At 42.5% G+C, this 13041-nt stretch overlaps 1 protein-coding gene across 1 annotated transcript in view; it reads right to left on the bottom strand.

Annotated features, from left to right (window-relative positions):
• Positions 1-11182, bottom strand: part of LOC144537693 (kinesin-like protein KIF21A) — a 29466-nt gene extending 18284 nt beyond the window's left edge. The window contains 13 exon segments of the mRNA XM_078281513.1: positions 76-187; positions 288-345; positions 1880-1927; positions 2398-2604; positions 3303-3366; positions 4373-4562; positions 4690-4885; positions 5598-5713; positions 6193-6357; positions 6535-6669; positions 7329-7478; positions 7987-8169; positions 10910-11182. Coding sequence (XP_078137639.1) covers positions 76-187; positions 288-345; positions 1880-1927; positions 2398-2604; positions 3303-3366; positions 4373-4562; positions 4690-4885; positions 5598-5713; positions 6193-6357; positions 6535-6669; positions 7329-7478; positions 7987-8169; positions 10910-11182 — 1897 coding nt within the window.
• Between the last annotated feature and the right edge of the window lie 1859 nt (positions 11183-13041).

The following is a 13041-nucleotide window of genomic DNA, read 5'->3' as shown; positions in this document are numbered from 1 at the left end:
TCAGATCCTGATGCCTCTTCCATATCTATATCACCTACTGTGACTTCAGAAGCAGTACATAATGGCTAATTTTACCTTTCTCCTCCAGTTCGTCAGAGTCAGAATCGTCGGACGTCTCGTCTCCCGCCATGTCAAAGTCCTCCTCCTCTCCATCTGCGTCCTCGCCCTCTTCGTGGTCGCTGCCCTCCTGTCGACATGTACGCGCACGTGTGAAGAAGACAAGAAAAATACACAATGTGCGGTCTTTAAACTGCAATCTAAAAAAGCTTGATCTAGTGATTCTCCACCTCTGCCTCCTCGTTGCCTCGCTCGTGGTCGTTGTCTGGCAATTCCTCTTTGATAACACTGAAAGAGGAAAAGACAGTTACTCAGCTGCCGACCGAGTTCTTATACTGCAGGTCCGATTTGAAATTGACAGCAATTCAAATTACAACAAGGATGGGTAAAGTGCACATGCAAATTAGTATACACCTGATCAGATCAGGAGCAGATGTGGAATCAGTGTATTAATGAATCATTTCATTGTGACTGCATGGTGTGCGCCATTATTGCGACAGAGAAAGGCAAAAATGATTAAGTGATCACCAGTAACAGTTATTATTACAAATTGTTACAATTTCGAGGGCTGCCACACACTACTAAGATTTGTTGACCATATTCTACAGACCATCATCATAAAAACTTGATTTTGTTTTTTACATCTGACTCCCAACTCCATTTTTCATCCTTCTTTTTAAGGTTTAGACCAGGGGTGTCAAACTCAATTTCACTAAGGGCCACACTGGAAAAAGAGCCAGACGTGTAGTATATTAAGATGCTTTCATTTAATAGGAAAAGTCTAATACCTTTGACTGTTTTATTGCATGTCTCATATAGCTTTCTAATTACAGTTTGGTCGAAAAAAAGTCAGAAAAAAAGTCAGAAAAAAAGTTCCTCAGCCATCATAGAAAGAGAAAAAGAAAAAAGGGACAAAAGCTTCGGAAAAAGTGACAAAAACGTTGAAAAAAGCGAAAAAAAACTTGTATTGTGAACCTAAATTGATATGCGGGCCGGAACCAAATCTGCGAGGGGCCCGGATTTGGCCTGCGGGCCTTAAGTTTGACACATGTGGTTTGGACCATAGACTGTTAATATTAAGGAGCAACGCATCCGGTTCGGCGAAGTGCCGCAAATGCGGAAGTGCCTTAAACCTGCATTCTATCTGAATTCCAGCAGGGGGCGACACGTGCGGTTGCAAAAGGAGGTCGGTTTCTGTAGAAGTCTATGAGAAAGTGACCCATTTCTCACTTGATTTATTACCTCAGTAAACATTTTGAGTTTATGGCTTCAATCGCTAGTTTTAAGTCTTCTGCAACACAGAATGATGTTCATTTTTTGAATTATGGTCTCGTTGATTTTAAAATCTGCTTTGCCAGTGAAAGTGTGTAACGTAACGTGCCTCCTCCCTCGCTCCTCCCTCTCGTCTAAAATCGTCACATCCGCAACCAGGATGTCTGTGCCCGTAACTGCAAACTCGACGCCTCATAGCAGATCTCCACCCCAAACCAATGGGTGATGTCACACATGCTCTGTCCATTAATATTAACAGTCTATGGTTTGGACACTCATGATCAACATCTTGCCGTTTGCAGTGAAGAGGAAAAGAGTGACAGAGCAGAGGGTTAAGAGGAAGAGGTTAAAATATCTGCTTCCCTCCAGGTGTGTAAACCACCTGTGGGTGCAGAAGAAGTTAGTCACTTTGGGAACTTAGAAAAGGAGATTTGGGTTGGGACATACGTCAACAATCAACTGAAATCCTTTTGATTATTTGGTGCATTTGCACCGCTAGTAATTGAACCAGCTTCAGATTTGACCCAATCCTGGGTGGGATGTAGCAAACCTGGTGGGTTCGAACTCGTGGTGGTGACTCTCCTCATATCGCCTCAGTCTTCAGAGAAAAAGATGGCAGGTGTGGATGGTGAGGTGACGAGGTGAGGTGGAGGTAGAGAGGGGCAGACGGGATGCAGAAGTTAGGGCAAGTGAGGGAATATTACAGGATAGGAGAAAAACAGAAAGTGAGAGAGCAGCAAGAAAGGGCGGGGCGAGTGCAGAGACTCACAAACACAGTGTGTTCGAATGATGAACACTGCTTATGGAGATGCAGATGACAAAGACAGATTTGAAGAATCCTGCTAAAAACAAAATGACCAGATCACAAATTAAATTCCTCACGAGTAATGCAATGATCAGTGTGCTGCAGCGTGCCAGACCTCGACAGACCAGCCATCATCATTAATAGCTGTTGCTATCATCTTGTCTAAATCCAGCCTTCATTCCATTAGAGAAACATCCGGGTGTACAGTGCTAATGCAGGGAGCCAGGCGATAATTACAAGTGTGTCAGACCCCCAAACTATACCTCTTCTTCTTCTTCCTCTCCTTCTTCTTTAGTTTCTCCAGGCTTTTCTTGGCCATCTCGATGACGTCGCTGGCCTCCTTCTCAGGGGCGAGGAGGGCAGGGGAGAAGGAGCCGCCGGGGCCGCCGTAAAGCGAGGGGCGTGTGGAGGCCCGAGACAAACTCTTCCTGAGGCTCTCGTTCACAGCCTCGCTTTCAAGAAGTTTAGCTCTGAGAGAGGGGGGAAATGACAGTGTTATTGTCATCATCTGGCTGTGCCACTCCCTCAGTCCTCTTGTTTCCTCTGTTTCCCCTCCCTGCTGTTTCTGTCCGTCATTGTTGGTCATGTTCTGTCTAGTTTGTTGTGTGTGCGGTTGTGGGTGTGGCTCTTAAGCTTCCCTCGCTCTCCTCACCTGATCTCCGGCAGCGTCTCACACCTGAAGCTCATCCCTGCAAATCAAGCTGCTCAGTGATAAACCCCGGCTCTACAGTCAGTCTTCGCCAGTTTGCCCGTTCACCTCTGAGGTAACAACGCTACGGCTAAACTTAGTATAGTTCTGTGAGATTACTATTACCTGCCTTTTTGTTCCCTTGTCTGATATTCTGTGTTTTTGCCTCGCTTAGAGCTCTACCTGTGTGTGAACGCTGCTGGTCCATCTCGTGTCGTGTTCAGAAAGAGACGCCATCATTCATCTGTCTGCCCGATCTCCACCGCTGCCCTTTTGCTGATCATTTTTTGCACATTTTATTTTTGTAATAAACCTGGCTTGAATTGATTCTACCTCTGCTTAGTGTCCGTTTCTGAATCCAAGCAGGAAACATAACAGTTATTACTGTCACACAGCATGAACAACTGTGTTTAATTGTTATAAATGGCTGCTGATTAAATAATAATACCAAAATAAATTAATAAAGTGGTCATGCCAAACCTGAGCTCCTCGATTTCTTTGATGTAGTTCTGAATCATGTTCCCGATCTCTTCACTGCCTTCACCTAAAAGCAGAGGCATGACTTTAGCTTTTACATGGATTCATGGTGACTTGTCGAGAGCCGTGGTGGAGAAACCACCACGGCTGTGTAATTAAATTTTTTTGTACATACAATACCTTCCCGACAAAGCTACTCTTTATTCTTACATTACTTCTGTGACACCCATTTTAAAAACATGCTTTGGTGAACCAGCTCACTTTTCATGTAGCGCCATCAGCAGGTCAACATTCTAATTTAGCCTGAAACCTGAAAAACTAATATTTTTCCCATCAGGCTCAGTTGTACTTTGTGTTTAGTGCTAATAAGCAAATGTTAGCATGCTAACATGCTAAACTAAAATAGTGAACACTATAAACAAACCTGCTAAACTTCAGCATGTGAGCATGTTAGCATAAAGACATTAGCATTGAGCTTGTAGCACCACGGAGTCAGAGCTGCTAGCATGGCTGTTAAAACAGTAAACTAAGTGGATATCACTTTCTGTGCTTAAAAATGTGTTCAACAAAAAATAAAACATTATGATAAATACTGACAATTTCATTCTAATAAAAAAAAGGTATCTGGTAACAGACAGCAAGAGTTCCAAAATGTATTGTGTATGTGCAAAATAATGTATGCTAATCCGAGCAGCTAAATACATTATTAGCTAAATACATTTTGAAGTAATTAGTTAGCAAGTAGCATTAGAAACATTACAAACACTACTACTTCTAATAAACTATATTATAATAATGGGTATATGCTTTTGATTTCTGACAAGACAAGAGTGTACTGATATCCAGAGTGATTTTAAAGAATATATGCAAAAAACTAGCTGTCTCATGGTTGTTATATTGTAAGCTAAGAACCTAGATAAAAAAGATTTACGTAAATTGCAAAAAAAAAAAGAAAAGCTTGACATTATTGCCGTAAAAATCAAATAAATATATGTAAATATGGTTTGTATTTTTTTTTTTTACACCGTAATGTAGTTCCCCACTACGGCAGTACAAATGAGTTTGTTGCCCACCTGCTTTAGCCAGGACCTGGTTGGCCTGGTCACTGAGGATCTGTGTGAGTCTGGCTCTCTGGGCATCGATGGTCTCCTGCATGGCCTTCACTCGCACCCTCAGGTTGTTGTTCTCTGTTTGCAGCATGGAGTTCTCATGGACCAAGTCGTTGATGCCCTCCATGCCATCTTCACCCACCATACGCTTCCCCTGAGCATCAGGCAGGATAATTAATATCATGAAATATATTTTCCACTCATATCATGTGCACAGATCTTATTTTCTCTATGCATCTCTTCCATCTACTATCCTCCCTCCTTTCCTTCTGCCTTCTTACCGTCTTGTACTCCATCAGCTCCATCTGCAGTCGTGCTATCTCCGTCCTCAGGGTGCTGATCTGCTGGCTGGCTTTGTCCTGGTTCACCATCACCTTGTTCTTAATGTTTCGGGCTCTGTTGGCGTACTTCAGAGTATTCAAGGTCTCCATGAAGTCCCGGTCCGACGGGCTGACACAGGCGATCATCACTGTTTGACTGAACACAAAAGAAGAAGGGTGATCGTTTGCAATGATTAATCTGTAAAACTAATAAGTTCTTTTTGTACTACTTTAGGCAAATTAGTGGTGAGGAATGCCATGTTAGGTGTACTGATGGAAACTTGTAATCTACAGGCAGTGGTGGAAGAAGTATTCAGATCCATTACTTAAGTAAAAGTAATACTACTTCACTGTAAAAAATACTCTGTTATGAGTAAAAAATGTACTTAAAGTAATCAATGCAGAAAAATTCTCACATTTTAGAACCAATCAAAACAGTTCCGTGTTTAATCGTCCAATCATTTCAGCATAGGCCTGTATATTGTTGGTAGTTTAATGTATAATAAAATCGTATTTTATAATGTGTTTTGTGTGCAAAAATCTTAGTTTGTAATAAGTAACTTGTAACTAAAGCTGAGTAGAAGTAGAAAGTGGCATGAAAAGAAAAGCTTTAAGTAAAGAACAACTACCACAAATTTGTACTTAAGTACAGTACTTGTACAGTACAAGTAAATGTACTTAGTTACATTTCACCACTGCCTACAGGGTGCATGTAAATATTGCTCTCTGGTTAAAACTGGTGGCACTTCTGGACACAGCTTAATCACTGATTTCAAAGCAGGTACGTCAACGTATGCAGCATCAAAATACTTGGTTTGTGATCCACTGTCAAAGATATACATCCATATTTGCACACAGTGTTTACAAACCTGTTGCCGCCTAGCGAGTCCTGTAACAGCCGGGTCAGTTTGGAATCTCTGTAAGGCACGTGAGAGGAGCGCTTACTCCTGTCTCCCAGAGCGCTGATGACGTTTCCCAAAGCAAGCTAAGGTGAGACAGGGAAAAACAACAAAAGTTATTGATTGGATATTTGAGGGTAAAAACAATTCCAGGACTAGTGAAGCGATAAATAATCATACTTGTGTTAGGGAAAGATATTTAATATGCAGTTCATGTTCTGGCCACCTGAGGGTTCTCTTGCTCCACAAAATCAACTGACGCTGGTGAACGTTGAAATGCAATTGTAGAATGACAGATTCACTGCTTTTGTATCATCACCCCAATGAAGAAAGAGACACACTTTTATGGTAGATAATGCATTTAATCCATAATGGATCAATTGCATAAACACAGTACATGACTATATGACCTATGCCTGCACTTCACTATGTAATATATCCATAATCCATAATGGATCAATTGCATAAACACAGTACATGACTATATGAACTATGCCTGCATTTCACTATGTAATATAAGGTAAAATGCCCAACGCAGACTCAGACATGCTCTTGGCTTCCTCACCAGCCCACAGTTGATGGAGATGCCCTCTTTAGCCCTGTCTCCTGTAGCTCCAGTTCTCTTCAGTCTCTCAGAACCAGCCAGGTCCACAAAGTGGAACTTGGCTGTCAGCGTCTCAAACTCGTTAATCTCTGAGCTGTTAGCTAGACGGTTGTCCGTTACATTATCCTGGAAGAGAACAAAACGGAAAATAAATATGAGGGGATATGCTTTTCCAGCAAGTGCTACAATTTAAGGGATTTGATTGTGAAATTGCAGATGGTGATCATCTCAATCTAGCAAAGTGTCAGTAACATTCAGGTTCAGTGGCGGCAGAGATCCACTGCTGTGTGTTCGAGCACGTACGTCGTTATCGGGAGAGCAGACTCGAACTTGGCACAGGTGGATGGTGAAGATGGCGTGGGAGCGCGAACTCTGGGCGTTCATCTGAGTGCTGGCGGTGGTACGAGACAGAGCGCCCAGCTTCAGACACTGAATCATCTGTTAAGAGGAGAGGAGGAGGGAAGAAAGACCACAAAACATACAGACACCTTTGGGTGAGGGTCATTGGATGATATTAATATAGAAACTGTCCATTATGTCAATGGGACAACGAGATTCCTTTAGGAGAATTTGGCAACGAAAGGTAACACTGTTTCTATTTCCTTCATTGCCCCGTCACTGATCCACAATCAGCTTTCACAGGACCTATTTCTTCAGCAGAAAAGAGTACCGTACTACGGTTCACAGTGAGGTATGTGGATTATTTACAGTAACATGGATACTGTTTTTGGAAAGACACGTTGCTGCTGAAATGTATATGTAAATGTAGTTTTTCAGTGCTGTGAGCAAAACAAATAAAAATTCAATTCACCTCCACAATATTGGATACATCTCATTCATAGATGTCTGAAAACGTGAAAATACAGCCTAAACTACTGTATCTGCATGGATAGAAAGCAAAACATTTTTTTCTAATTTGGGTAAACTGCCCCTTTAATATAATAGTGGTGGTTTGGAGTATCAAACCATTTCAGGAAATGTTTATTAGGATGGGATTATACTGAAAAAACAATGCTTTTTAAAGCCACTTCTAAGTTAATACAGCTAAAAATGCTGGACAGAGACGGAGAATGGTGTTTTTGGGTGTTGAAGCTGACCTCAGCCGCAGAGGTGACGGTGCGGGTGGTGACCCCCACGGTGTAGATGCCTCCGTTGGCGTCTTCGTGGATCTTGATGTTGGATCGTTGCTTCCTGGCCTCAATGTCTCGCGTCGAGTCAAACAAGTCCAGCACCTCCTCGTTGTATAACTGGAGAGTGTGTAAAACAAATAAAAATCAGACAGACAGAAAATAGATAATAGACACATATTATTGCATGAATAGTCAGTGTAATTTATTACATAATCAGCACTGTCATTTGTTATATTTCCCAAACTCATCTTTCCCCCCTCAGCTGCTTCTTCACCAGCTGTTAGCAGCCGCTCGTTGGCGGTTAAAAATAAAGCCAGGAGCTGGCCACAGGGGCAGGCTAATGACAGTTTAATGGCTATAGGGTCATCTGGATCACACCCTCTGCTGACCTTTGACCTCTTGCTGTCTGCATGTTCTAGCTTACACCTAATTAATGGAACGCAAGTGGACTGGTGGATGTCCTGAGTTTAGAGTTTAGATCGAGGGCTGATTATTGCTCCTTATTTTGAAACCAAAACACTCATTTCGGGGTCAATTCTGTGAAGGTTTTGATCTCTGTGTGTGTGTGTGTGTGTGTGTGTGTGTGTGTGTGTGTGTGTGTGTGTGTGTGTGTGTGTTTCTGCACCTCCAGGAACTGTGCGTTGATCTTGAACTCAGGAACAGGCTTGCCCTGCTCGGAGGCAGCCTGTCTGCGCTCCTCGACCCCTCTGAACAGGTGGTTGATGGCCCGGGGAATGATACCCAGCTCGTCTTCTTCGATGTTGACGTCGAAGCCGGTTCCCATGGTGTAGGTCTTCCCCGAACCCGTCTGGACGCGTGGTAGAAGACATAAACAGTTACTCTACCAAACGGGAATGAATGTCTATTTCGGCTCTTATTATGTGTGTTTCTAATGTGATTTAGTGCGTACATTTCATGCATATTAGATGTATCATTAAACTAAACTAAAAAGTCTGAGAGGCTGGGGTGTTCTTGAGGCTGGTGTAGTTTCTCTAACAGCGGGGGGTGTCAGAGGGATGGGGTGGTCGCTGTGGTGACAAAACAAGGAATGCAACATTGAGCTCAAATTCATGCGTCACCCCTCTCCTCCCTGTCGAAACGCCTGAAAGAGACCCTGATGTGTGTGTGTGTGTAGCTAAAAATGTGTGTGTGTGTGTGTGTGTGTGTGTGTGTGTGGTGATGTATCAGGGAGTGTGAGAGAAAGACAGTGTGTGTGTGTGTGTGTGTGTGTGTATGTTGGTTTTATTAATTTACAAGTCCACACCTGTGTGATTACTACGTTTGTGCACATGCCCCTGTGTGTGTGTGTGTGTGTGTGTGTGTGTGTGTGTGTGTGTGTGTGTGGCCTCCACTGCGCCCTGTGAAAAGCTCTTTGACAGGAACACAAGGGCTGCAGGAACAATGTGAGGAGAGAATAATGAACAGAAAGAAGAAGAGCGGAGGCGAAGATTAAGCGGAGGGAAAGTTTTATCTGCTGCAGCCGGAGACGCTGTGTGAGAGAAATGAAAAGCAGGAAACTTGCTCTTTCTTTTTTCTCTCTCTCTCAATGTACATTGCAGTATATATATGAGATGCAATAAAAGCTAATAGAAACTCTTGTAATCTAATAGGCTTTGATGTTGTTGCACCTGTTTTTGCTTCTTCTATACAGGCCTATGTTACAGGCCTCCACTCAACCACAGGTGCCAAAACATTTACAAAACTAGAATAACCGCCATGGGGATGTATGCCTTCGCCAACCAGTGCAGTTATTGTTGTCTTAATCAATGTCCATCCAGACTCATATAATGTATGTAGTGATGACTTTGAAGGAATTTTATCAGAGGTATTAAGTGTATTTTTTGGTGAAACGTGGATGCTTCACACCCATCTTCAACCTGGCAGCACAGAAGATTTATATAATCACCACAGTTATCAAGACCGACATTTGGTCGGATACCAAATCAGTATCCGACCAAATGTCTCCCCTGCTGTTCCTGAGTTATTGCGTTGAATAATGGCCAGAAAAGTGTTTTTGCAGAACATTATGATGTCACAGGACAGACAGGTTGCCCTTGGTGCATGTCAACCCCAAATGTGACACAGTCTTTTATTGGAGGTATTGTCTTTCCGTCTTAAAAGGTACTCTGTGTAGGAATTTCTCCCATCTAGCAGTGAAATTGTATTTTGCATTCAAACGAATAGTGCTCTCTAGCGCCTCGCTTTTTCAAATGCGTGTTGCAACTACGGTAGCCATTATATACCAAGAAGCTATAATTCCCTATTTCGCTTTTTTGGCGACGAGGATTCCTTCTCCTGTGGCTCGGCATAAGTATGACCCTCCATTATGAACTAAAGTGCAGTGCAGGCTTTCAAAGTTGCCGGGGCAGTGACAAGCGCCTCTCACTGATCTCCTTCTCCGTTTCAGCTGGTTTCAGTCACGTGACGCTGGCTCTGAATGAAAACGCGTTGTGGATTAGCTAGACAGGTAGGCTAGTGCTTTATGTCCCTCTCAGCGATTATAGTTTTTCAAAATGGCGGAACGACATGGAAGCCTCCTTGGACTTACCCGTCCAATGTAAATACAGATAAGAAATTCTTATTAATTGGCAGAGGCAATTTTACACCAATGAGGACATATTTATGAATGAAGACATTGATTGTAGCTAATAAAATAATTAACACACTACACAGTGTACCTTTAAATTATGGTCTTGTTAAAAATTGCATGTCTTAATGTGTCTTTTTAGGTGTCATTTGTCCAGTTATTAGTGGGGAATAACAAAAATACCACCTTAACAAGCAACTATATGACCCTTTAAATTACAGTGTACACTACAAAGTGCACTTAAGCTGTGCCTTTCCCTTCATCTCTGCTATCCGTGGGTGTGAAAATGTGTAAAATAGTACACTTCCATTTCTTTTTGATGTATTATTAAAAGAGTTAGTTCAATATTTTGCAAAATACGCTTATTTGTCTACTTGTCGGGAAGCTTGATGCCACTCTCGTATCTGTCCGTACAATATAAGCAACAGGCAGCAGCCAGTTAGCTTAGCTTAGCTTAGCATAACGACTGGACACAGGGACAAACAGCTAGCCTGGCTCTGTCCTCAGGAGAGAAAAAAAGTCTGCTAGTGCCTACCAGCACCTAATGTTTCTCAATTATGTTTCGACTTTGCAGTTTATTTCCATGCTCTGGTATGAGATGAAGCAATCTGTTCCCACTCTGCTTTGACTGGGTAATAAACTCCCTTTCTTTATCGCCCTCTCAGGCTGATCTATCAGAGCCAATATCAAGCTGCGGTGGTGAGAGCAGGTTGAAACATGTCAGCTGATAGTGTATTGACAGAGGTGGTGCAGCTGCGAGGCCGGTTCACTCCCTCATTACTTGTCTGATGATATGAAATGAAATCAGCTCATCACATGCTATCACAATAAATCTTGCTGCTCCATCCCCCTACAGCGATGCAATGTGCAAGCGTCAGCAAATGTGAATGGGTGAGTGTTTGGGGTGTTATGTGAACTGTGTTGATCTGGTAGCATGCAAGAGGAAAGCCTGTTGACCAACCTGTCCATATGCAAAGATAGTGGCATTGTAGCCCTCAAAGCAGCCTTCAATGAGGCTCTCGGTGCAGTGGGTGTAGATGCTTTCCTGCTGGGTGTCCATGTCGAAGACGTGGTCGTAGGTGAAGGCCTTGTCCTTACCCAGGACCAACTGCGGCTCCCCGGGCATCACATACGTACAGATGTGGCATCCCTCGATCTTCTCTTTGGCCAGCTGAGGACGGATCCTGATAGACAGAAGGAGAGAGACACAGTGAGATTTTTAACTGCCCACCATTAACCCCGGACTTTAAAAAAGGAGATAATGGTAAGAAGCAGCCCTGCCTTAAAAACCCTGAAATCCTACAAAACGTCAAATCCAACTTCAATTGCATGTTTTTTCTAAGCATGTGAAGTGTTGTGAAGATATCCAGAAACCAACCGATATACTGACATTGCCATCCCTATAGCTACGCCGTGAGCAAGGCTAAAAATCAAGCCATTTCCAAGATCAATATCAACAACTTCCTTGGTTACACTTTTTATATTCAAAAACTTTCCAGATTGTCATAGGGCTTTGGCACCTCTGCTCTGTGGATATTGGTTAATGTGTGTGTAAGAGCAGAGCTGTCTGTGCATGCATAAAGCCTGATCATGAATATGTCTTATACTTGACATGATTGATTTGATTATAGGATTGATGGTAAAAAAATTTTTAGCTGAGCAGAAGACAGATAATATTTTCAACGAGCTGCAAACAGATGAGTGCGGCTACTGTGCAGTATGTGTGTGAAGGACCACGCAGTGCCAGCACACTCTCCAGCAGCCACCATACACAGTACAGTGCCCTCACTGTTCGAGAGAGAGAGAGAGAGAGAGAGAGAGAGAGAGAGAGAGAGAGAGAGAGAGAGAGAGCAAGCTCTGGGTAAACAGTCCCACCCTGGATTTCATTAAGGAATGTTTACTGTTTACTTTAGCGCAAATAAACACACTGTTATTACATCATTTCCTCCCATGATGCACCTCTGCCTCTCATCACTGAACTCACTGTCCACCTGAAGAGGAAGTGGAAATATTGGAAGGAAATATTTGGACACATTGGGAGTATTAAAATATCAGAAATATTTGCAGCTTTGACAGAAACATATTGAAGGTCATATACAGAAAAAGACCATACTGAAATACTACAAATAATATTGGACATGCAAAAAAAAAGAGATACCTTCCTGCTGGGATACCTTTTGTAAATACATTTCTCGACTCCACGGCTACAGTCAAAATGAGCCCAGATAAATGAAAATTACACAGAGGAAATAATAACCAAGACACCTAAGAATCTCAGAACAGTATCGTTATACATGGCTGCTATTGTTGCTCTTTGCTAGCAGGCATTAACTCTGAGTGTGTGTGTATAACGATGTGGCACTTTGCATGCAGTTTGTATTCTGTGTGCATTACTTTCTGTGTGCTTGCATTAAAAAAAGTCTCACATTCATCACAGCAGTCTATAGAGCTTCTGAATGGTTTGAGTGTGTGTGTGCGTGTGTGTGTGTGTGTGTGTGTGTGTGTGTGTGTGTGTGTGTGTCATCAGATCCCAGCTATTTAGCAGACTCTATCTGGGATTACAGCCCTGATGAAAAAAAGAGGACAGAGCCAGGGAGGGACCAATGGTTCCGGGCTTGAGGAGAAACACAGTCCTACCTGCAGTAACTGTACACCTGCAGAGCATTACTGTCATCTTTGTGTAATGGGCAGCAGAGATGCCCGATTTAGCAGTGTTACACAATGAATGATGTGTTGCGTCAGTCTTTCATCGGCAAGATGGCCGCAGCGTGAGTGAACGCGTCTCAAGCTCAAGTCTGCATGTCGCTCTTATCGTAGCCTTGTAAATTCTCCTTTATCCTGATCTATATGCTTTTGACCTAAACTGACTCTTAATAACTCAGGCATTGACTAATTTACTCTAAACAGCTACAAGATTTGTTTTTTCTTTAGCGTCTAGCTGTTAATGTGAAATGCTGCTTGTAAATTAGTCAACTTTTTTTTCTTTTTTTCTTATTTTTGAGCTACGTTTTTTTTGTCTTGAGTTCAATAGATGGACTTTACCAACATAGTTTGGTTTACTCACGGTTTCTTTTAGCCTTGTTTTGGTCTCCA

This window comes from Sander vitreus, chromosome 23 (genome assembly GCF_031162955.1).
Source record: "Sander vitreus isolate 19-12246 chromosome 23, sanVit1, whole genome shotgun sequence".
Classification (NCBI taxonomy): Eukaryota; Metazoa; Chordata; class Actinopteri; order Perciformes; family Percidae; genus Sander; species Sander vitreus.
This window is presented reverse-complemented; position numbering and strand designations above follow the sequence as displayed.